The 21,869-nt window shown below is 41.0% G+C and overlaps 3 protein-coding genes across 5 annotated transcripts; all 3 read left to right on the forward strand.

Moving 5' to 3' along the window:
- The first annotated feature begins 1,219 nt into the window (after window positions 1-1,219).
- Window positions 1,220-5,377, forward strand: LOC117211010 (electron transfer flavoprotein-ubiquinone oxidoreductase, mitochondrial). 3 transcript variants are annotated; one of them, XM_033454561.1, is made up of 8 exons: window positions 1,220-1,269; window positions 2,623-2,730; window positions 2,852-3,200; window positions 3,274-3,580; window positions 3,658-3,899; window positions 3,975-4,369; window positions 4,452-4,673; window positions 5,069-5,377. In XM_033454561.1, the coding sequence occupies exons 2-8, from the start codon at window positions 2,640-2,642 to the stop codon at window positions 5,230-5,232; spliced, it is 1,770 nt and encodes a 589-aa protein (XP_033310452.1). In that variant the 5' UTR covers window positions 1,220-1,269; window positions 2,623-2,639; the 3' UTR covers window positions 5,233-5,377. The 3 variants fall into 3 exon arrangements, with proteins under 3 accessions (XP_033310452.1, XP_033310450.1, XP_033310451.1); XM_033454559.1 differs by lacking the exon at window positions 1,220-1,269 and adding an exon at window positions 1,479-1,717; XM_033454560.1 differs by lacking the exon at window positions 1,220-1,269 and adding an exon at window positions 1,479-1,705.
- A 5,828-nt stretch (window positions 5,378-11,205) lies between these two features.
- On the forward strand, window positions 11,206-11,598 carry LOC117211022. Its single transcript, XM_033454575.1, has one exon. It carries the CDS (start codon window positions 11,206-11,208, stop codon window positions 11,596-11,598), a length of 393 nt encoding a protein of 130 aa, XP_033310466.1.
- A 188-nt stretch (window positions 11,599-11,786) lies between these two features.
- LOC117211023 lies at window positions 11,787-12,770 on the forward strand. The gene has a single exon (XM_033454576.1). It carries the CDS (start codon window positions 11,787-11,789, stop codon window positions 12,768-12,770), a length of 984 nt encoding a protein of 327 aa, XP_033310467.1.
- The last annotated feature ends 9,099 nt before the right edge of the window (window positions 12,771-21,869 follow it).

Below are 21,869 nucleotides of genomic sequence, written 5' to 3' on the forward strand. Positions count from 1 at the left end.
TAAAGTGTATTTCCTTTTGATGAATGCGAGCCACGAAGTTCCATATTTTATAGCTCCGTTTATTTAACTAAAAAGTTTAATTAGTGCTTTATTAAATAAATGTCTGATATGTAAATTCATTCATCTAAACGTGAGCTACTATTATACGAATCGACAAATCGTAAATAGTAGGGAGAATTAGTAAGCTCATATTATATACATGTCTAGGGACTACTTGTCCCGCGACAAGTTCAAATAGATGGAATTTTATAGTATATGTATGTAATTCCAACGCGAAAATTGGTAAAGTTAAAAGCAAAGACAAGGTGCTATGATCATCAATAAATAACAGAATAAGCGTCACATTAAAAACTTTTCCGTTCCCAACAATTTAGAGATTTGTATATGGCTATGAAATCTCTTTCTTTCTCTCTCTCTCTCTCTCTCTCTCTATCTCTCTCTCTCTGTATCTATCTATCTATTTATCCATTTATCTATCTATCTATTTATCTATCTATCTATCTATCTATCTGTCACGAATTACTATTCTAGACGAGATAAAGAATTCTAACATAAAGAGTTCTATAGCACGCGTCAGATTGAATTAACAGTTGATTCAAACAGTAATTTTGAACAAGAGCTACTATTTTTTTAACTTTTTAATGTTGACTACTGTGATACAATTATGGTATTATGTAGCAAGCAATTAATGAGTTAATTGGCTACGACTGTGAATATGTTTTTACTTAATTAGGCAACTTATTAATCTCTTAACGAGACTATCATCGATTCCTGAAATTTAATGGATTGGATTTTTGTGATAGAGTGTAATGAAGTAATATTTTCTGAAGTATTGTAGAAGTATAACATTCTATACTTCGTTATGATTATAGGATATCCTAATCGATACATATTTTATTCTGTAATTTCATAGAAAACTCTTAGTTTTACATAATTTAACTAGTAGTATTGATTAAGAATAAAGTACGATACTGAGTCGATAACGTCGCATGTGACACGAAAATGATAAGGAGTTCAGATGATTCCAAAAACATGGAACTAGAAAAAGCATTATCTGTTGCATGTCACGTCCAATTTGTACCTGGTCTGTGATGGCATAAAGTTCCATAAGATGTTATCATAGATATAGGAATATTATACATATATGTAGTGTATCATATACCACAAATGCGTTACCACAAATACCACTGTGCGTTACTACAAAGATGACTAACGTAAGGAATACTAGACCGATTGGTTATTTCGAATAGACTGAACACAATTATAAAGGTAAGCATGCGTATTAGTCAAAAGTGTTAGATATTACAAACAGGACAACACAACAACGTATGACGGTGAGCGATACACAGCAGTACCTCTCTTGCCTGTGCCGTTTCGTTAGTTATCTTTCCAGCAACGCACAGTACATAGGTCTGTGCTGCTCTATATGTACTGTACACTGTATACATCTACCTCGCATGTGGTGATGGTGATAACCTATTTTGTATATACATATATTATTTGTGATAAAATCATGACTTTAGTCTCGAGTTTTAAATTTTGATGGCTGATTTTGACATACATTTGTAGTAGCAGTTGATCGTTGATACTGTAATATACATATGTATATATAACTGAGTAGTAGCACACATTATTGTCGAGATCACAGTTCATTCATTGTGATATGCAGTTATGTCTCGAGTAATACTTATTGCATCAAATAATCGTAAGTTTATTGGTAATATTTGCTTGATATATAATACAATTTTACTATCTTATTTTTATTATCTTTAAAAATTTTGGATTTTGACAAGTGATTGTTAGATTACTCGCACAAATTTTCATTTTATTAACTGCAATTTATTGTAAATTATTATATATTATACATTATTTATTACATATTAATTTAAAATTTTTTATTGTTATTATTATAACATTTCTTATATCACTAACAGAGCATATTGTGAGTTTTAATTTATATTAAATAAAGAATAAAGATAACAAACAAATATTCTTAATTAATGTCCGTTATCAAATAAATAAGATGTTTTTACGATATTGCAAAACATATAAAAACTTATTTTATTTTGTAATTACGATTTATACATAGAAAATATACATATGCACATACATTACTTTTGTGATATACATATAGCTTTATATAGTTTTATTTCATACACCAATTACATATATCTCATATTTTAATATATGCATATAATATATATGCATCTCTATGCATAGAGATGCATATATATTATATGCATATGTATAGAGACACAAGTGAAAACGTATTATGCTAGACAATTACTGTGTTAAAGAAATCTCCTTAGACTTTCACTGTTAGGTTAGGTTTGATTGTTTGTTGATACTGTTGACTTGTACTGATCTATACAAGACTATACTTGTTAAATTACATGTAGCAAGGAAAGTAGTGCGCAAGTGTCTTACATTTTTATTGGTCTTTATAAATATTTAACATGTACTTATATATAATAATAATAAAAAAATATAAAATATAAAGGTGATTATCATTTGTGAACTTCCTATAATAAAATTAAGATATTATAAAATATTAAGATATTAATTGTAAAAAAACTGTACCAAATATTACTAATATCTTATTTTTATCATACTTCTTGATAGAACAGAAATTTCAATGGATGTTTCAAAGAGCTTATTCACAAGAAAAGTTTCGAAGAATTACAACTCACTACACTATTATACCCAGAGAATCAGATCCAAGATGGAAAGGTATAATTTATAAATATGAAATTGAATATGAAAAAACAATACTTTTTATTAATAATATACATTATTACATTATTAATATATATTATTGCATGATAATTCAAGTATCAAATATCATTTGCAGGTGTAAATATGGAAAGATATGTAGATGAAACAGATATTTTAATTGTGGGAGGTGGACCAGCTGGATTATCTGCTGCAATTCAAGCACGTAAATTGGCAGGAAAGCATGGAAGAGAATTAAAAGTTACACTTGTTGAAAAGGCTTCTACTATTGGTGGCCATATTCTCAGCGGAGCTTGTATAGATCCAATAGCATTAAATGAATTATTTCCAAATTGGAAGGAATTAAGAGCACCTCTAAATACCCCTGTTACAGAAGATAAATTCGCATTTCTCACTGAGAAAGGCAGATTACCAATACCTATCTTAAAAGGAATGCCAATGTACAATCATGGAAACTACATTGTTAGGTAATAAACTATAATATGATAAAGTTGGTCATGTTAGTATCCTAAGCATTCTTCACCTAATTTCTTGTTTTAGATTAGGTCATGTTGTAGCCTGGCTTGGTGAGCAAGCCGAAGCTGCAGGTGTAGAATTATATCCTGGATATGCAGCTGCAGAAGTTCTTTATCATGAAGATGGATCCGTTAAGGGAATTGCTACAAATGATGTTGGTATTAATAAAGATGGTTCACCAAAGGATATTTTTGAACGTGGAATGGAATTGCATGCAAAATGTACAATTTTTGCAGAGGGTTGTCATGGTCATCTTACAAAACAGATTTCAAAGAAATTAAATCTTAGGAAAGATTGTGAACCACAGACCTATGGTATAGGATTAAAAGAAGTAATTATCATTAAACATAAATTTTAATGCATTTTAATATAATTTCAAAACTATAAGATAGATATTAATGTTATTAGATTTGGGAAATTGATCCAAAAAAACATATGCCTGGCACTGTTGAACACACTGTTGGTTGGCCATTGAAAAAAGACACTTATGGTGGTTCGTTCTTATATCATCTTAGTGAAGATACACCTCTGGTTACTATTGGTTTTGTTGTTGGTTTGGATTATTCTAATCCTTATTTACATCCATTTAAGGAATTTCAAAGATTTAAGCAACACCCAAGCATTAGACCAGTACTTGAAGGTGGGAAAAGGTAAGATACCGGTATGAATAAATTAATATTTATATTTATAGGAAGATTCATTCTAAATTTTACATTTTGTGTTAGAATTGCGTATGGTGCAAGAGCCTTAGTAGAAGGAGGTTTTCAATCTATTCCTAAACTTCAATTCCCTGGTGGTTGTCTTATTGGTTGTACAGCAGGATTTCTTAATGTACCTAAAATTAAAGGAACACATAATGCTATGAAGAGTGGAATGCTAGCAGCAGAAAGTGCAATTGAAGCTATAATTAGTGCAGAAAATAATCCTTCGCCAACAAAAGGTTTAGAACCGAAATCTTATACTGATAAAATACGAAACAGTTGGATTTATAAAGAGCTGAAAGCTATAAGGAATATAAGACCCAGTTTTCATACTCGATTTGGTATTTACGGGGGTCTGCTATATTCTGCATTTTCAATGTTGATTGGAGGAAGAGAGCCATGGACTTTGTCTCATGGAGGTAAAATAATTTATAACAAAATTAAATAAGAAGGTAGTAAATATCGACAAAAGATAAAAATAATTATTAATATTTTTTCTAGGTCCGGATTATAAAAGTTTGAAATCAGCATCGGAATGTACACCGATAGAATATCCACAGCCGGATAATGAAATATCTTTTGATTTACTATCTTCGGTGGCACTTACTGGTACAAATCATGAAGCCGATCAGCCACCACATCTTACTTTGCTTGATGATACTGTACCAGTAAAAAGAAATTTAACGATATTTGCCGGGCCAGAAGGTCGATTTTGTCCTGCTGGTAAGTACATATTTATAAACACATTTAATATCATTAGTATATTATATATTTATTTTTTAAAATAATGAAATAGGTACTTCTATTGAGAATTATAGAGAATTCTTTAACACATTTTTTACTATAAGGAAACCATGCTTGATAAATTTTGTGATTATAAATTTATTAACTTATATTGACTACCGAATATTAAACTTTGATATATTGTAGATATTCTATCAGTGGAGTAAATCACTAATATCTTATTAGTAATAAATAGTTTATAAATTAAATGTACGCAGTAGTATATAATATATTGTATAGTATACAATACAATCTATACAACAAATATTTGCAAAACAAAATATACGAAGGAAGATAATAAAAGAGCTTTAATTATTATTATTTATCCGTTTTAGGTGTTTATGAATTTGTACCATTGGAATCTGGAGAAGGAGAAAGGTTGCAAATTAATGCTCAGAACTGCATTCACTGTAAAACCTGCGATATTAAGGACCCGAGTCAGAACATTAACTGGGTTGTACCAGAAGGTGGAGGTGGCCCAGCTTATAATGGAATGTAGAAAAATCGTATTTTTATATATAAATAATGATTTGTTAAAATACGCTGTGACATAATACAGACAGATAATATTTTTGTACATATACTTAAATGTGTTTATAACTTACCATAAACGTACAATAATGAAGTAAAAGATTTACAAAAACTAATTTTTATTTATTTATAACAGTAATGTAAAATATATGTGAAAAACAAAAAGATACTAAATATATAGACAATTTGAAGATACAAGTTTTGTAAAGAAAAGAATAAGTAGTGTGCAGAGTTGGAAAGTTGGCATTTGGGAGGGAACCCAGAAAATACACATGGAAGCTAAAAATCCAAAGCATTACTGTTATAAACACACTTGGAAATTAGAAGTCCAAAATCTAATCCATGAAAAAGCATTTTAAAGTAAAAAATTGTAAATCTAATTGTATTTTCGACCAATTGCGGGGAGACGCAATCGGGAGGAAACACGTCAACGGGAGTCGTAAATTCCCGTTACGATTATAATAATCGACACCACGAGTTGATCGATCCCCTGATTTCCGTTAAGATTATAGGGGTGGTTAAGAGGGTATAACACTGCGATTAACAGGGTTATAAATTGTTGAAGTGATTACCACTTCTAAGAAAACTCTACATCTGGCCTTTTTAGTTTTCTCAAGCACTGAAGCCATCGACAGCGCGTAGACAAAAGACTGCGACGAAGTCAGGCCATAAACAGTAGACAGGCGACGTTGGCTTCGGGGTTTTTCAGTTATTAGGTAACACAGCTAGCGTGCGGATCTGGACCAGCTCAAATTGTATTTTTACTTATTACACTTCTATTTAAATATATTTTCTACCTTACAATTTATCCACGTGTTTTCTCTGTTTACACACCGAATAACCTCAACAGGTTATGGGCCCAGGGCTGTAAATTGCAAGGTAGCAACGTGAAGTGAATAAATTGTTAAAGTGTTGTGCTTAGTAAAATAAGGGATAGTGTTAAAATGGAATCAGCAAGTGCGAAGATCGAGATGTTACGCGGCGAAGAAAATTGGCTCCAGTGGCGTTTTGTTATGCGTACACTTTTGGAGGAAGATGACGACCTGATCAACGTGTGTGAAGGAAATTTGTGTCATCCAGGTAACAGCGCGGAGAAAGAAATCGCTCGTGGAAGATTTTTGAAAGCAGATCGATTAGCGAGAAAATTAATCGTGACCTCAGTAGGAAAGAAACCGTTGGATCTTCTTTTATGTTGCACGACAGCACATGAAATGTGGAAAAAGCTGAATACAGTATATGACATGAAGTCGGATGAGAATTTAAATATGGTCCAGAAGCAGTTCTTCGATTTTAAATGGGAAGAATCTGAAAATGTCTCTTACAACCTATCAAAGTTGGAACTCATAGCGGCGAAGATGAAAGCCCTTGGGAGTGAAATTGGCGAGAAAATGCTGATAACACGCATTTTATCGGTGTTACCAAACAAATTCGATCATTTTCACAGTGCGTGGGATTCCGTAGAAGAAGAAAAGAAGACCTTAGACAGGCTTAGTACCAGGCTGATGACGGAAGAAATTAGATGGAAGAAAGACGACCAGGAAACACCGGTGGCACTGGTAACAAAAGGTAATAATTATAAAAGGGAACAGCAGAAGCAGTCAAGTAAACGCGAATACGAGAAACAAGGACCAAGTTGCTTTAACTGTGGAAAAGTTGGCCATCTAAAGAAGGATTGCTTTAGATGCTTTATATGCAAAAGGAAAGGCCACACCAGCAAAAACTGTTTTAAAAATAACAAAAGAAGCAACAGTAGAGACAACCAGGAACCTAGAAACCAAAATCGGGATCACAGCGGAATTGGAAGTACCTCAGCGATACGAACGGCAAACCCTGATGTTTGGATAATCGACTCAGGAGCTACGGATCACATGACAGGACGACGAGAATGGTTCAGCGTTTTCGAAGAATTCGATAACACGGTGAAGATAGAGATCGGCGATGGTACGTTCATGGATGCGTGCGGCAAAGGAAAAATCAGAGTAGAGACTTTTGTGGACGGCAAATGGGTAACATGTACAATGAACGATGTTCTATACGTACCAGGTATGAAAAGAAATCTGTTTTCGATTAGATCTGTCGTAAGAAGGGGCATAGATTTTTGTATTTCAAAGGAAGGGACCAATTGCATATTTTTACAAAATCAGAAAATAATAGCAAGAGGTTCTGTTATCGGAAATTTGTATAAAGTAGATATGCGAGTTATCATACCGTCAGTTTGTAATTTTAGCAATAGAGCGGAGTCAAACGCGGACACATTGCAGTTATGGCACGAACGGCTATGTCATCAGAACATCAGACATGTTAAAGAATTCTTAAAGAATTCAAATATGAAAGTTGTAGAGGATAATAACTTTTTCTGTGAAGGTTGCGCGTACGGGAAACAGCATAGATCGAGTTTTCACGAGAAAATCAATCGGGCGACTAAACCTCGCGAAATTATTTATACGGATGTATGTGGACCTATGGAAGTCGAGTCATTAGGCAAGAAACTGTATTTTCTGACATTTAAAGATGATTTTTCAAAATTCACAAAGATTTACTTCTTACGACGTAAGTCAGAAGTAATTGAAAAACTAAAAACCTTTTGCCTAGAAGTTGAAAATCAATTTAAGGATAAAATTAAAGAAATTCATAGTGATGGAGGGAAAGAATTCCAAAATAAAGAAGTCAAAGAATTTTTAAGAAGTCAGGGAATTAGGCACACGATTAACGTCCCATACACTCCTGAACAGAATGGTGTCGCAGAAAGGGAAAATAGAACAATAGTAGAGGCAGGTCGGTCAATGCTATATTCGAAACCAAATCTACCGCTGTTCTTATGGGCCGAAGCCATGAACACAGCAGTACATGTCATAAATAAGACGGGACCGACAAGACAAGATAAGAAAACACCATATGAACTGTGGTATGGGAAACCGCCGAATTTAGAAAAGTTTAGGGTTTTCGGTACTGAGTGCTTTGCTCACATACCTGCGGAGAAAAGGACAAAACTTGACAAAAAGGCTAACAAAGGATATTTGGTAGGCTATTTAGATGACGGATGAGGGTATCGAGTGTACGTGCCGACAGTAAAAAATGTAATATTAAGCCGTGACGTAATATTTAAGCCTGAACTAGAAAATGCGAAATTCGTAAAATTAAGTTTACCGAAAATTGTCGAGCGCGAAGATGTGAGTGCGCAGAGCGATAGAGCATGTACGTATGAAAGTGCAGAGAGTGAACATGAAAAACAACCTTATGGAACTAGCGACAATGTGAGACAATTGAGAGATAGAGATAAGATCAAACGAACCGATTTTTATGGTAACCCAGTAACGTACGTAGCGGAAAAATTACCGGTGGATTTTAACGAAGCGATGAGATCCGAAAAGAAAGAGTTATGGGAAACAGCTATGAATGATTGTAACGCACCATACAGAGAAGCCGTAGGGAACTTAATGTTTTTACAAACCGTAAGTAGGCCAGATATTAGTTTTGCAATAAATATAGCGGCGAGACACTTAGAGAATCCAAACCAGTATCAATGGAAATTAGTCAAACGAATTTTGCGCTACATAAAAGGGACCGCAGACATGGGACTCTTATATACAAAAGCAGGCAGTCTCGAAACCTTTAGCGACGCTGACTATGCAGGCGACAAAGAAACAAGAAAGTCGACATCAGGCGTTGTATGTAAGTATGCGAATGCGGCCATCACATGGCAATGTAAGCGACAACAATGTATAGCTCTATCTACGACCGAAGCTGAATATGTCAGTGCAGCCTCAGGAGCGAAAGAAATTATGTGGCTAAAGAAAATATTTCTTGAATGTAAATTAGAGATCCTTAAGTATATGCTATGTGTAGACAATACTAGTGCCGTGAAATTAATTAAGAATCCAGAATTCCATCAAAGAAGTAAGCATATTGACGTAAGATATCATTTCTTGCGAGATTTATACAATAGAGGCGAAATTGATATAACGTATGTAACAAGCGAAGAGCAGTTGGCAGATATATGTACAAAGGCGTTGCCAAAACCGAGATTTGAATATTTAAGGAAAAAGTTAGGTTTGAAAAGTAAAAAAGATATTAAGAGGTAATTGTTTGTAAACATGTAGAGTTTTTAGGGAGGGTGTCGAAGTGATTATTACTTCTCAAAAAAAAAAGAGGAAAAACTCTACATGATCTGTTTAGTCTTCTAGTTTTTTTTTGTGTAATAAATTAATTTGTATGGAAAAGAGAAAGGCGGCTGGCAAATGTACTTGAGAAGGCATTGACAAATTAATTTTCAGATATTTACGACAAGAGTTAGAAAATATTAAGAGATAACTTGTAAATTTGAGATAATTGTTTGTAGGGATGTAGAGTTTTAGGGAGGGTGTTGAAGTGATTACCACTTCTAAGAAAACTCTACATCTGGCCTTTTTAGTTTTCTCAAGCACTGAAGCCATCGACAGCGCGTAGACAAAAGACTGCGACGAAGTCAGGCCATAAACAGTAGACAGGCGACGTTGGCTTCGGGGTTTTTCAGTTATTAGGTAACACAGCTAGCGTGCGGATCTGGACCAGCTCAAATTGTATTTTTACTTATTACACTTCTATTTAAATATATTTTCTACCTTACAATTTATCCACGTGTTTTCTCTGTTTACACACCGAATAACCTCAACATAAATTATATATTTTAACACTTAAGTTACACCGTTGCTTATGATATGTATCGTTGACAATGATTTAGCGTATAGAGATGCGCTTCATTGGCACAATATTCGTTGGTGATAGAGCAAGGCTCGTAGAACTTTTGTTATAGTTGACGTAGCAAAAGGGAAAAGACAGAACCCGTTACTGACATGTTGACTATTCTAGCGTTGTAGAATAAGTAAGGTACAGTGACAATGCTGTGTCGGAGGAAAGCTAGCGATGGGTGTGTCTAGCGCACGGGACCATCGGATTTGTTCATGACATTTTTGGTCAGGAAAGTGAGGGCAGTATACATTGCTTCTGATTGGATAAACGAAGGTTGGTGGACTAGGAAGGGTCTTAGCCGCCCTCGAGAGAAAGTTGCTAGTGGGAAGCATCGTACGTGAGAAAAACTAACTTTCCCGTGTCAAGTCGTAGTAAACAAGAATCTTTAGAAAATGATTTAGAAACAAAGATATTTGTTCGGTCTGAAGGACCACAGCTAGTAAATTACTGAGATTTATGATGGGTCCTTAAGACTATTGAAGGTACGCAGTAAGGATGAGCGGACATCTGGTTCCCGTCTGGCCCTCGGTGTATGGCCTGGTCTACGTAGAGTGTCGTCCGACGTAACACTAATTTTAGCATAAAAATCTTAAATCAAAACCCACTTAGCAGTTGAAAATCCTCAACCTAACCCATGAAATCCCATTTGGGAGTCAAAAACTCCAAATCAAGTTCTTTCAACTGCACTTAGAGGGTAAAAGGGTGAAAAATCCAAACTTAATTGCTCCAAACACGGAAACTCCAAAATATACTCTGAAAACGTACGTGGCAGCTTAAAGATACGGATATAATAGATGTACGTGGGTATTACAAAATCCTAATGTAATCGTTATAGACGCATATCCATGGGTTATGTTTGTATTTTTCGGTTTGCAGAATTACTTTTCTACGCCACGTTCGAAATATTTCGTTACCAAATGCGAAAATTCTAATTTTCACCTTTGTAAAGGCACGTGGGGTCTGAGGAATCTAAACGCAACCTAATTGCAACCTAAACGCAATTACTCCAGACGTGTTTTGACGTGTTCGATATGAAATTTGAGCTCTCAGATGAACTATGGTGAGTTTGGTATGTATTGTTGGATATGTAGATATGACTAATACAACTGTAGCCTCGCTAGAAGCTCGTGAGCGCTGAGAGATCTCAACGTAACCTAATTGTAACCTAGATATGACTACTTCAGACGTACTTTGAGCCGCCTTGAGTGATAGTATGGAGGTGGCCGCTCCAGTGAACAGGGCGACTCTACAAATAAGGAACATCGACCCCCTCACCAGCAGGGAAGAGCTGGTGGAAGAAATTAGGTTGCAGTGGGGAATCGAGGAGAGTGGGGAGGTGGAAATTAAATCTATAAAGGCGGCACCATGGGGCACTCAAGAGGCGGTAGTGGTCCTCCCGGAGAGTGGAGTGCCTAGTGACGAGAGAGAAAGGAGACTGAGAACTGGGCTAACGATAGCCTCCGTTAGGCAGTTAGCTAATGTTCGGCGCTGTTACAGGTGCCACATGTTGGGGCATGTGGCGGCAAGGTGTACTGTTGCATGCCCTGGCAGAGAGTTGTGTAGGAGGTGCGGCAGCGCTGAGCATAGTATGAAGGTTTTGATATGAAGGTATGAAGTATTGTGATAGAGAGCCGAGATGCGTCATGTGTCTGAAACATGGTGGTATAAATGCAAGACACGTAACGGGTTCGTTGGCGTGCCCTATGGTGCGCTTAGGTGGTAGGAATAGACGGGGGCCCAATTAGGGTCTTACAAATAAACCTGAACAGGTGCAGGCTTGCGCAAGACCTGATGATGCAGTGCGTATGTGAAAGCAGGGTGGACATAGTGGTCATCTCCGAGCCCTATAGGCAGTTGTCTTATTGGTTTAATGACGAGGGAGGGGATGCATCGATATGGGTTACCCTGTTTAATGGAAAACATGCGGCGAGCGAGACCCTGATAAGAAATGTAGGGATTGTAGGGGTCAGAGTTGGTGATGCGTTTTGCGTCAGTGGGTATTGTTCCCCCAATAAGGGCAGGGACCAGTTCAACGATTATTTGAAGGAACTGGAAGGGGTCATAAAGGAGGGGAGAAAAAGAGCACCGGCGATTATGGTTGCCGGTGACTTTAATGCGAAATCCTCGGTGTGCGGGGGGGGGGGCTTTAAGACGGAACGTAGGGGAACATGCCTACTCGATGTTATAACGAGGAATGAGCTTATACCTATTAGGACGACGGGAAGCTACTCCTTCCTGAGAAATGGAGGGACTAGCTTCCCGGATATAATTAGCGTTAATAGACGAATGAGGGGGAGGGGGAGTAGGGTCCTAGATTGGTACTCAGCCTCTGACCATTTATATATTGAACATAGGTTCAAGGATAATATTAAGCGGGTGGAGGGTGGCGCTTTTAGATACCTGACGAAAGAGATGGATGTAGAGGGTTTTATAAATAAATTTGACGAAGTATATAACGGAAATGGCTTTAAATTTGACGAGGCGGCATGCGGCGAACGACTGCAGAAGAGTTTGGTTCATACGTGTGCAGTGGACCTGAAGAGGAAATACCCGGTGGATGCGAAGAGGAGCGCCAACTATTGGTGGAACGATGAGCTCGCTAAGTTAAGGAGCGAAACCCTAAGAGCTAGAAGAAGAGCTCAGCATGCGGTGGCGGCCCGCAAGGATGGTGCCGAGGTCCTGGTGGCCGAATTCAAGGATGCTAGGAGGCGTCTGAAAAGGGCGATCAGGCGTAGCAAGGAGGAGAGTTGGAAGGGGTTCTGCGCCACCTTGGATTAGGATCCATGGGGCAGGCCGTGTCGTGTAGTGAGGAAGAGAATGATGCGGTCGGCGCCAATGGAGCTCCTTGGAAGAGATAGAGTGGAGGGAATCCTGGACGACCTCTTTGTCACCAGGCAGGAACTGCGACCGCCTACACAGGAAGAGACATCGATCCTACCAGGCGAAGAAGGAGAATTTGGCATCGAAGAAACAGACACGAGGATAGCTGTTGGGAAATGCGATCCCAGGAAGGCGGCTGGAGTGGATGGGATTCTTGGCACTGTAGTGAGATTATTGGCGGAGCAAAGACCTAGCGTGCTCCTGACAGTGCTCAACGGAATAAATACCGGTGGAAAAATACCGGCGGCATGGAAAGAGGCTAGGGCGGTATTAATACCCAAGCCTGGCAAAGAACCTGGGACGTCATCGGCGTATAGGCCGATTAGCATACTGCCGGCGTTGAGCAAGGTATGGGAGCACACGCTGAAAATGCTCATAGAGAGGAGCATTGGTCAGGATCCCTTCCATAGGGATCAGTACGGCTTCAGGAGAAAGAGGGGACTCTTGAAGCCCTGGATAGGACGGTCGCAGTTACTGAAGAGTGTAGAAGGAAGGGCCTGGTGTGTGTTCTGGTCGCCCTTGATGTGAAGAACGCCTTCAACGCTCTAAGGAGGGAGAGGATAATGGAGGAGATTCAAAGGAGACGGCTACCGGGACGTCTACAGGAGTTGTTAGCGGACTATCTGGCTGAGAGGAGAATATTGGTACACTGTCGGGACGGTGTCGTAAGGAGGAACGTCTACGCAGGGGTCCCGCAGGGGTCGGTCTTAGGACCGTTACTGTGGAATCTAGCGTATGACGGGCTGCTGGAGGCGCTGGACCTGGAGAAGGATACCGAAGCAGTAGCGTTCGCTGACGATCTGGCGGTTCTACTCAAGGTCAGAGGGTCCCACGACATTAATGAAAGGATAAAGGCGGTCATAGCCTTGGCCACCAGGTGGTGCTGCGAGGCTGGATTGCATCTGGCCAGGGAGAAGACGGAGGTTATCCTCTTAACAAGGAAGAGGATTCCGAAGATTTTTAATGTTGACGTGGGGGATGGGGGAGGGGAGATTTCCACTAGTCGCGTTGTGAAGTACCTAGGGGTAGTGTTGAATAGTGCTAGGGGATTCTCCCCCCACCTCAAAGCAGTTTGTGATAAAGCGGAACGGTTCTTGGGTCCCAAACGTCGGTGGGCCCAACGATTTAGTCACGAGACTGTATTATGGGGTCTGGGAGTCTGTGGTACTATATGGCGCACCGATATGGGCCTCCTCTCTGGGAAGAGAAACAAATAGGACGATCATGAGAAGGGCGCAAAGGGCAGCGTTGATCCGTACGTCTACCGCCTACCGTACCGGTAGCATGCCGATTTGCATCAAGGCATGGTTGTGGTGGAAGCAGTATGGAGTGAAAAGGTGGATCAAGGAGAGCCCTGAAGAAGCGGCACATGCTGGGCAGGAAGAAATGAAGGTTTTGGAGATGGAGGCAGAGGACAAGTGGAGATTGGAGTGGACGCTCCACAGCCCCTACAATTGGACTCGTAGAAGATCCGCTGATCTTCTACAAAATAAGGAGGAGGATCAACTACCATACGATGCAGATCCTTACGGGACACGGTATCTTTAGCTGTTACCGTCATAGGATCGGCAAAGAGTCGCACACCAGCTGTTGGGATTGTGGTGCGGTGATGGATGACGTCGAGCATGTGCTATTTTGGTGCCCTAGATGGACGGAGGAGAGAACGGAGTTGGAGGTCGAGATCGGTGAAGATTTTAAATTGGAGAACCGAGTCGTTGAGAAGATGGCAGCAGAGGAGCGGTTGTGGAACAGGTTTCATGACTTTTGTACAAAGGCGATGAAATGCCAGCTTTCTAAGGAAAGGGAGGTGGAGAAGAATGACCAGAGTCGAGGAGAGAGGACAAAGGATCGGGTACGTGGTGTAGAGGCCAACCTGAAGTAATGTCGAATGACTGTACCGGGTTGGTGCCTCGAGTACCGTAGCAGAGGAAGAATGAGGAGGGGTTTTTAGTGGGTATGGCGATGTCATCTGCCGAGTCCCACATAACCCGGAGACGCGGGTCTTTGGGTATGCGTAAAAGCATTTTCCCCTCCTCGCTACAAAAAAAAAGACGTGTTTTGACGAGTTTGGTGTCACAACCGGCACAGTTCAAATCCAATAGACTGATGACGGAGATAAAGATGTGGCGGCACTCGGCGACAATGTATATCGCTGAAATGCCTAATGAGCCATCAATATCCCAACGGTCCTTCCGCTGAATGTTCTGAGAAGAAGGCGTATGTAACGTCAATTCACATCAGAGACTAGGGCACATACCGCGGGCAGGATGGCGCCCAGATGTCTGCACATCCTTGGCGCGTACCCTCAATAGTCCTAAGTACCCACCGGGGATCTTGGAATTTTCATAGTTAAGGTTTTTTAGATCAAGCGAGCATCTCTTGTCTTAGGTTTCCTTTTACTTTTATTGTTTACTACGGGTTAACACGGAAAGTTGGTTTTCCTCACGTCTGGTATGTTCCGTTAGCAACTTTCTTACGAGGGCGGCTAAAACCCTTTCCGGTCCACCAACCTTCTTATTATCCAATCGGAAACGGTGTCTACTGCCCTCACTTCCCTAACCAAAATTGTCATCAACAAATCCGATAGTCCCGTGTCCTTAGACACACCCACCCATAGCTTTCCCCAGACACAATATCGTCAGTAAAACTTCACTTATTCTGTATCCTTAGAATAGTCAACATATCTTTACCTGTCTCTACCCTTATAACAGTCACGTACTTAACGTATCAGTCTAACTAGGTTTTACATAACATGGTTTGAGTGAATTGTGATTTATGTGTGTTAATTCAGTGTGTATTCCATTGTGATTGCTGAATTCATAATAAAGTTTAATTAAAACAAAATTAATAGTTGTGTTACGACTCAACTATTTTTATTTTATCATCCAACCCTCAAATTTACGTGACAATGACGACGACTTGCAAATGCAACTAAGAGATACACACCAGCATCTTCTGACAGCAGAAAAAGCAGTAACATATATCCCAATATTAAACGATGACGATGACATAGGCGTAGAAAATTTCATAACAGAAATCCGATCAATGAGAAACCTTTATTCGGAAAAAGCATCGTTACTGAAGGCCATTAAGATCAAGAAAATAATAGGCAATGCAGCACAAGGCATTCGAAATATACGAATCGAGAACTATACCGATCTGTTCGACGCATTACGACAGAACGTAGCAGCCCAAGTGACGTCTGACGAATACGCAGAGCAGATCAGGGCACTAAGGCAAGGAAGAGACGAGTCAGTTCAATCATTCAACATTAGATTCCGATGAGTGCTCAACAAACTGACCTACGCAATAACTAATGAGAACCCACAACCGCTAACACGAAAAATAGTCAGTGCCATCCTCCTCCTCCGACGACGAGGCGGCGATGACGACGACGACGACGACGGAGTGGAGCGAAGAGCTGCGAATCACCGAAGAGGAGCTCTTCGAAGCGACAAAGAGGATGGCATCCCAGGCCGAGTTTGGGCGGAGTCGATCGACACCATGGCTCCCCGCCTACAACATCTCTTCACCAGATGCCTAAAGGAGGGCGTCTATCCCCGGACATGGCGGACAGCGAGATTGGTCTTATTGCGGAAAGAAGATCGTCCGCTGAACCTGCCGTCGGCTGGAGTCGCCGTCCGCGTACAGGCCGGTATGCCTGCTCGACCAGGTGGACGCGGTGAGACGGCGTGGCGTTAGCGGTCTCCCTGGACGTCACGAACGCCTTCAACGCCATTCCCTGGGCCAGGATAGTGGAGGCCCTGCAATATTTCGGGGTACCGGCATATCTTGTTGGAGTCATCCGGACGTACCTGAGTGACAGGTGGATTATGTACAGCGGGAAGAACGGCGAAGAAAGAAGACCGGTCGAGCGTGGCGTTCCGCAGGGTTCCGTGCTGGGACCCATATTGTGGATCACGGCCTACGACTCCGTCCTTCGATGTCCTATGCCCCCGGCACAGCCATGGTATGCTATGCCGACGATACCTTGGTCCTGGCCGGGGGACGTTGGTGGAACGAGACCGTGAATCTCATGGAGAACGCCGTGGCATACGCGGTACACGCCATCCAGAGGCCCGGCCTGCCGGTCAACGCCGGTCGCCGGCCAATTCCAAGGCCTTATGGTTCTTCGAACACCGCCGCAGAGGAACCCCTCCTCCTGAACTGTTCGTGACCATCAACGGAGAAGAGGTCCCGGTGAGACGCCAGATGAAGACTGGGTCTCATCATCGACAACCAATGGACGTTCGGACCGCACTTCAAGCTTCTGGTCCCAAGGGTGATAGCTGCAGCCAACGCTTTATGCGGCCTACTACTGAACATCGGCGGAGCAGGATTGGAAGTTCGCCGACTCTACGAGGAAGTGGTCCGGTCCCCAGTCCTTTACGGGGCTCCCGTATGGGCCGAAGACCTGATGGCGAGTCGCCGCAGCCTAATCTTGCTGAGGAGGATGCAGAGGACGACCGCGATCCGCATAGCGAGGGGATATAGGACCAAATCCTACGCGTCGGCGAATGTGCTGGCGGCGCCCACCCCCTTTCGAGCTGCAGGCCCTTGCGCGCCGACGGGTGTACGAACACCTGAGGAGCATGGGGTCGGATAGGCGTCCGACGCCGCCGTCCGTCTGCCAGTCCGCCCTAAACGTCCGCGAGGAAGCGAAGCTGGAGACTTGAGAGCGATGGCGCTCTCAGCTGGTCGAGGAAGACGCTGTGCGGCCACACAGGGCTGTTCGCGCGGTGCTTCCCAACTGGGAAGTCTGCAGAGATCGAGGCGGGGTCCCGCTGACCTTTAGGATGACGCACGTGCTCGGTATTCGCAGGTATTCGGGAAATACTTGTTAAGGATTCGGCGAGAGGTGACCTCCATCTGTCACCACTGCGAGGAAGAGGAGGACACGGCGCAACACACGCTGGAGTTTTGTTCAGCGTGGGCAGAACCGCGGCGCGTCCTATGGCTCGACATCGGCGAAAGATTAGCCCCCGAAGAGGTCGTTGAGGCCATGCTCAGGGGGCGCCAGGAGTTCATCGCCGTCCGCTCCTATTGCGAACAATGCTGGCGAAGGAGCGGGCGGAAAGAAACCGGGAAAGAACGGGCGATCCATCGAGAACGTCGCAACAGAGGGACTCCATACGCCGCAGGGGCGCGGCGCCGCCTCCGCGACCCTAGGAGCGTCAGACCAGGGAACGTGGCGTTAGGGAGTGTGGTCCCCTCCTAGCGGCCCAACTCAAACAAGGACGTCTCTCTTCAACACCAACAGGGACATAGGGCACCCCGGTAGAACTTCGCAAGAGACCCCGGGTACACCTTTACTAAAGAGTTAAGATCACCGTTAAGTTTTAGTCGGTAAGAGTCCGACACTACTCTACTGTTGCCCGTAACAGCGAGTGTCCATGAGGATTTCTCCATGTATAAAAAAAAAGGTAATGCAGAGTGTAAGCCGGACATATCTGAAAGGATTACGTACCGACATAGGATGAATGGTAGTACCAAGCAAACCAGCAACCCTAGTAGAAGCCGAGAAAGAAGCTGGAGACATGGAAAGAGATTTACGGGAAGAACAACTAAGACAAGTACGACCTATGAACAGTCACCCAGAAAGACGACACCAAAGCCAGCGATCAACTACGAATCAAGGAGCTATACCACGCAGAAACTCAGTATCGACGAATGAAAGAATGAAAGCTAAGTGCTTCGAGTGTGGAAAAATCCTCAGTGTTCAAATTTTCAGCCATCCAGTCAAAGAAACCGACTACCTTTACGGGTCAACCAAATAGAGACGGATTTGGACGACATAATGGAGGAAATCAACCAGGATACGGAGGAACAAAGTTATTGGAACGAGGAATACCAAGGGTCAACGCGACCACAGGAAGATTGCTTACCGTACAGTTCGGGAAGAATGACGGACCAGTAACGCACTTAATCGACAGGAGCCAGCATCAATCTAATCAAAAAAATCGATCGATATCAACTGTTTATAGTACAAACGAACCGCGAACATTTCATATGGGACAGAGCAAATATAAAACCAGCAAATATGTTCTACTTAGAATATTTGGTAAAAGCCATAAATTTTTCCTAATGCCTAAGAATTTTCCATTGATTGAAGATGCTATACTAGGTCTGCCACGTCTAGACAAATACCGATACGAAATATCTAATGAAACATTGAAATTAGACAACAACACTTTGCACTTCCAGAAACCCACAGTAATTCAACCAGGAGAAAAGGGAGTTCGAATGATCTACTTGGAAGGACAACCAACGAGAGTATGTTTCTTTAACACGGGTGTGAAAAATCACGAAATTTTCAATTATATTGAAAACAATAAAGATTTAGACCAAATTCAAAGCCATTTTGAGGACAAATCATATCGAACGCGAATTTAGAGAACCTATAGAAAAAATACTAATTCACTATATAGATGTATTCAACTTAGAGGCAGACCTTTTACTTTGCACAAACTTGACGAAACACGTAACTACACTGAAACAAGATAAAATTAATAACACCAAATCTTATAGATCCTCAGAATGTCACAAAGCCGAGATCGAAAAACAAATGAAAGAAATGTTAGACAAAAATATTATTGAAGAATCGGATTCACCTTACAATTCACCAGTTTGGGTAGTCCCAAAAAAATAGACGCTTCAGGAAAATTGACAGACCAAGACGCCTACCCTTTACCTGACATAGAAGACATACTGAGCCAATTAGAGAATGCGAAATTTTTTCCCGCGTTAGACTTATCCTCAGGATTTCATCAAATACCCATGAATTTAAATTAAAAAAAATACACCGCGCTTTCAACACCCCAAGGACACTTTTATTACAATAGAATGCCATTTGGATTAAAGAACGCACCCGCGACTTTCCAACGCATGATGGACACAGCTTTGAGAGGTTTAATCAACAAACACTGTTTTGCTTACTTAGACGACATAATAATATTCGGAGTACAATCCAGAAACATAACCAGAATTTAGCAATAGTTTTGCAAAGACTTAGGGAATTAGGACTCAAGATACAACCCGATAAATGCGAATTCCTGAAACCAGAACTAGAATACTTAGGACACGTTATAACAGCCGAAGGAGTAAAACCGAACTCGAAGAAAATACAAGCAGTAACAGACTTTAGGATACCGAAGAACCCAACAGAAGTCAAATCATTTTTAAGACTAGTAGGATACTACCGTAAATTCATAAAGAACTTTTCTAAAATAGCTACACCTGTAACAGACTTAATAAAAAAGGACGTTAACTTCCATTAGACAGATAAACAACAAAACAGCTTTGAGACATTAAAACAGAGACTATGCGAAGCACCAGTTTTAACATACCCCGACTTTACTAAAACCTTTACGCTAACGACCGACGCAAGTAACGAAGGACTAGGGGCAGTTCTTTCACAAGACGGACACCCATGTTGTTTTATTTCTAGTATACTGAATCCACCCGAAAAGAATTATACGACGACTGAGAAAGAACTATTAGCAATAGTCTGGGAATTGAAACGATTACGACAATACTTGTTAGGACGAAAATTTATTATTAGAACAGACCATTAGGCTTTGAAATGGTTGAATAATTGCAAAGACCCATCGTCTAGATTAATGCAATGGAGACTAAAGTTAGAAGAGTATGAATACACAATCGAATACGTTAAAGGCAAAGAAAACCCAGTTGCAGATAGCTTATCTAGAATTCACACGATTCAAATGTAGAAACTCCTGAAGGAACAGTAGACTCTTTTTTTTTTAACGTGGAGGAAATCCGCACGGACACCAGGCCGCTTCTGGGGAAAGTGGCGTGGTAGTGCCGGACTCCAACCGACTAAAACCTCCACGATGACCGTCCCGGCTGCGATCAAGAGAGGCCTGAGAACTGGTGCGAGCGACACATCCTAATGGAGCGGTGTGCGGCCATGTCACACCGCGCCTTGTCGTCGAAACCGCCGTGCCAGACAGTCTGGTTCCCCTACCGGACTGCTTGGCGGTCCCGAGGCGCTGAGCTGCCAGCGCCTAAATGCCAACATCACACGGAGTTCCCAAGCGGTCACCCATCTAAGTACTATCCGTGCCCAGCGTTGCTTAACTTTCGAGATCGGACGAGAACGAGTGCTTTTTTTTTTTTAAATAACGTTTATCAGACCAAGATACATTTTAATACATTTGGGTATTCATAATAAACTGTGAATTTTGATAACATGTGTTAGGCAAAAGTACCGATACGCGACGGTACGACGTAGCCATACCATGTTATGTGTCGGCGTTTTACACTTTTGGGTTTTAATATATTCTTTGGATTTAAGCCGCTAAGAACGGAGCTTTTATGTGATTTGGTGAACTTTGGGGAGGGAGAGGGGGATGTTAAATAGGTTGATTTACAAAATTTACAATATTTACAATGTTTACACCTGTGTTATATCGAGGCAGAATTGAGTTCTGCCGGTTTAATGGTTTTCTCTCTTATTTTATTATGGATTCGGTATCCACCAATATTTTTTTGTGTTTTTTCTGTGCTTGTCTTTAGTGTCTTTCAGAGGGAGGACCATGTTGTATCTCCACCTAGTGTCTGCGGTCTGTCCATTTAAGTTTTCTTCGTAGAGAATAGTTTTGATCCCTATTTTTCTTTTTATGTGATAGATTATTGGGATATTACTTTAGTCTTGGAGGTAGTTTTTTTCGTTTAGGTATAGGAAAACTTCTGGGGGGATGTAGCCTGTTGTCAGTGTGTTTTTGTAATATGCGTCGTTTGGAAATAAGCAACTGAAGATTAAGCTGTTTTCTTTTATCTTTGCAGCTTGCGCGAAGTGAGTTCTGTTCGAATAGGTTATGGAACTTTTTCCAGTCTGTCTTTTTGTAATTGTACCTGGGTGTCTCGGTCTGTGTTTCAAGTGTTAAGAAGTCAGATGTATTCTTGTTTATCTGAAATACTAGGGCGTTATGGTCACTGTCATAGTCTAAGGTTTTGAGAGTGTTATTTGGACGT

This window comes from Bombus bifarius, unplaced genomic scaffold, assembly GCF_011952205.1.
Source record: "Bombus bifarius isolate JDL3187 unplaced genomic scaffold, Bbif_JDL3187 scf7180000008214, whole genome shotgun sequence".
NCBI lineage: Eukaryota > Metazoa > Arthropoda > Insecta > Hymenoptera > Apidae > Bombus > Bombus bifarius.

Coding starts and splice junctions, on each gene's coding strand:
- LOC117211010 (XM_033454559.1), top strand. CDS start 1,672: ATGTCTCGAGTAATACTTATTGCATCAAATAATCGTAAGTTTATTG. Junction 3,900..3,974: donor GTACTTGAAGGTGGGAAAAG/GTAAGATACCGG, acceptor ATTTTGTGTTAG/AATTGCGTATGGTGCAAGAG. Junction 4,370..4,451: donor ATGGACTTTGTCTCATGGAG/GTAAAATAATTT, acceptor TATTTTTTCTAG/GTCCGGATTATAAAAGTTTG.
- LOC117211022 (XM_033454575.1), top strand. CDS start 11,206: ATGGAGGTGGCCGCTCCAGTGAACAGGGCGACTCTACAAATAAGGAAC.
- LOC117211023 (XM_033454576.1), top strand. CDS start 11,787: ATGCAGTGCGTATGTGAAAGCAGGGTGGACATAGTGGTCATCTCCGAG.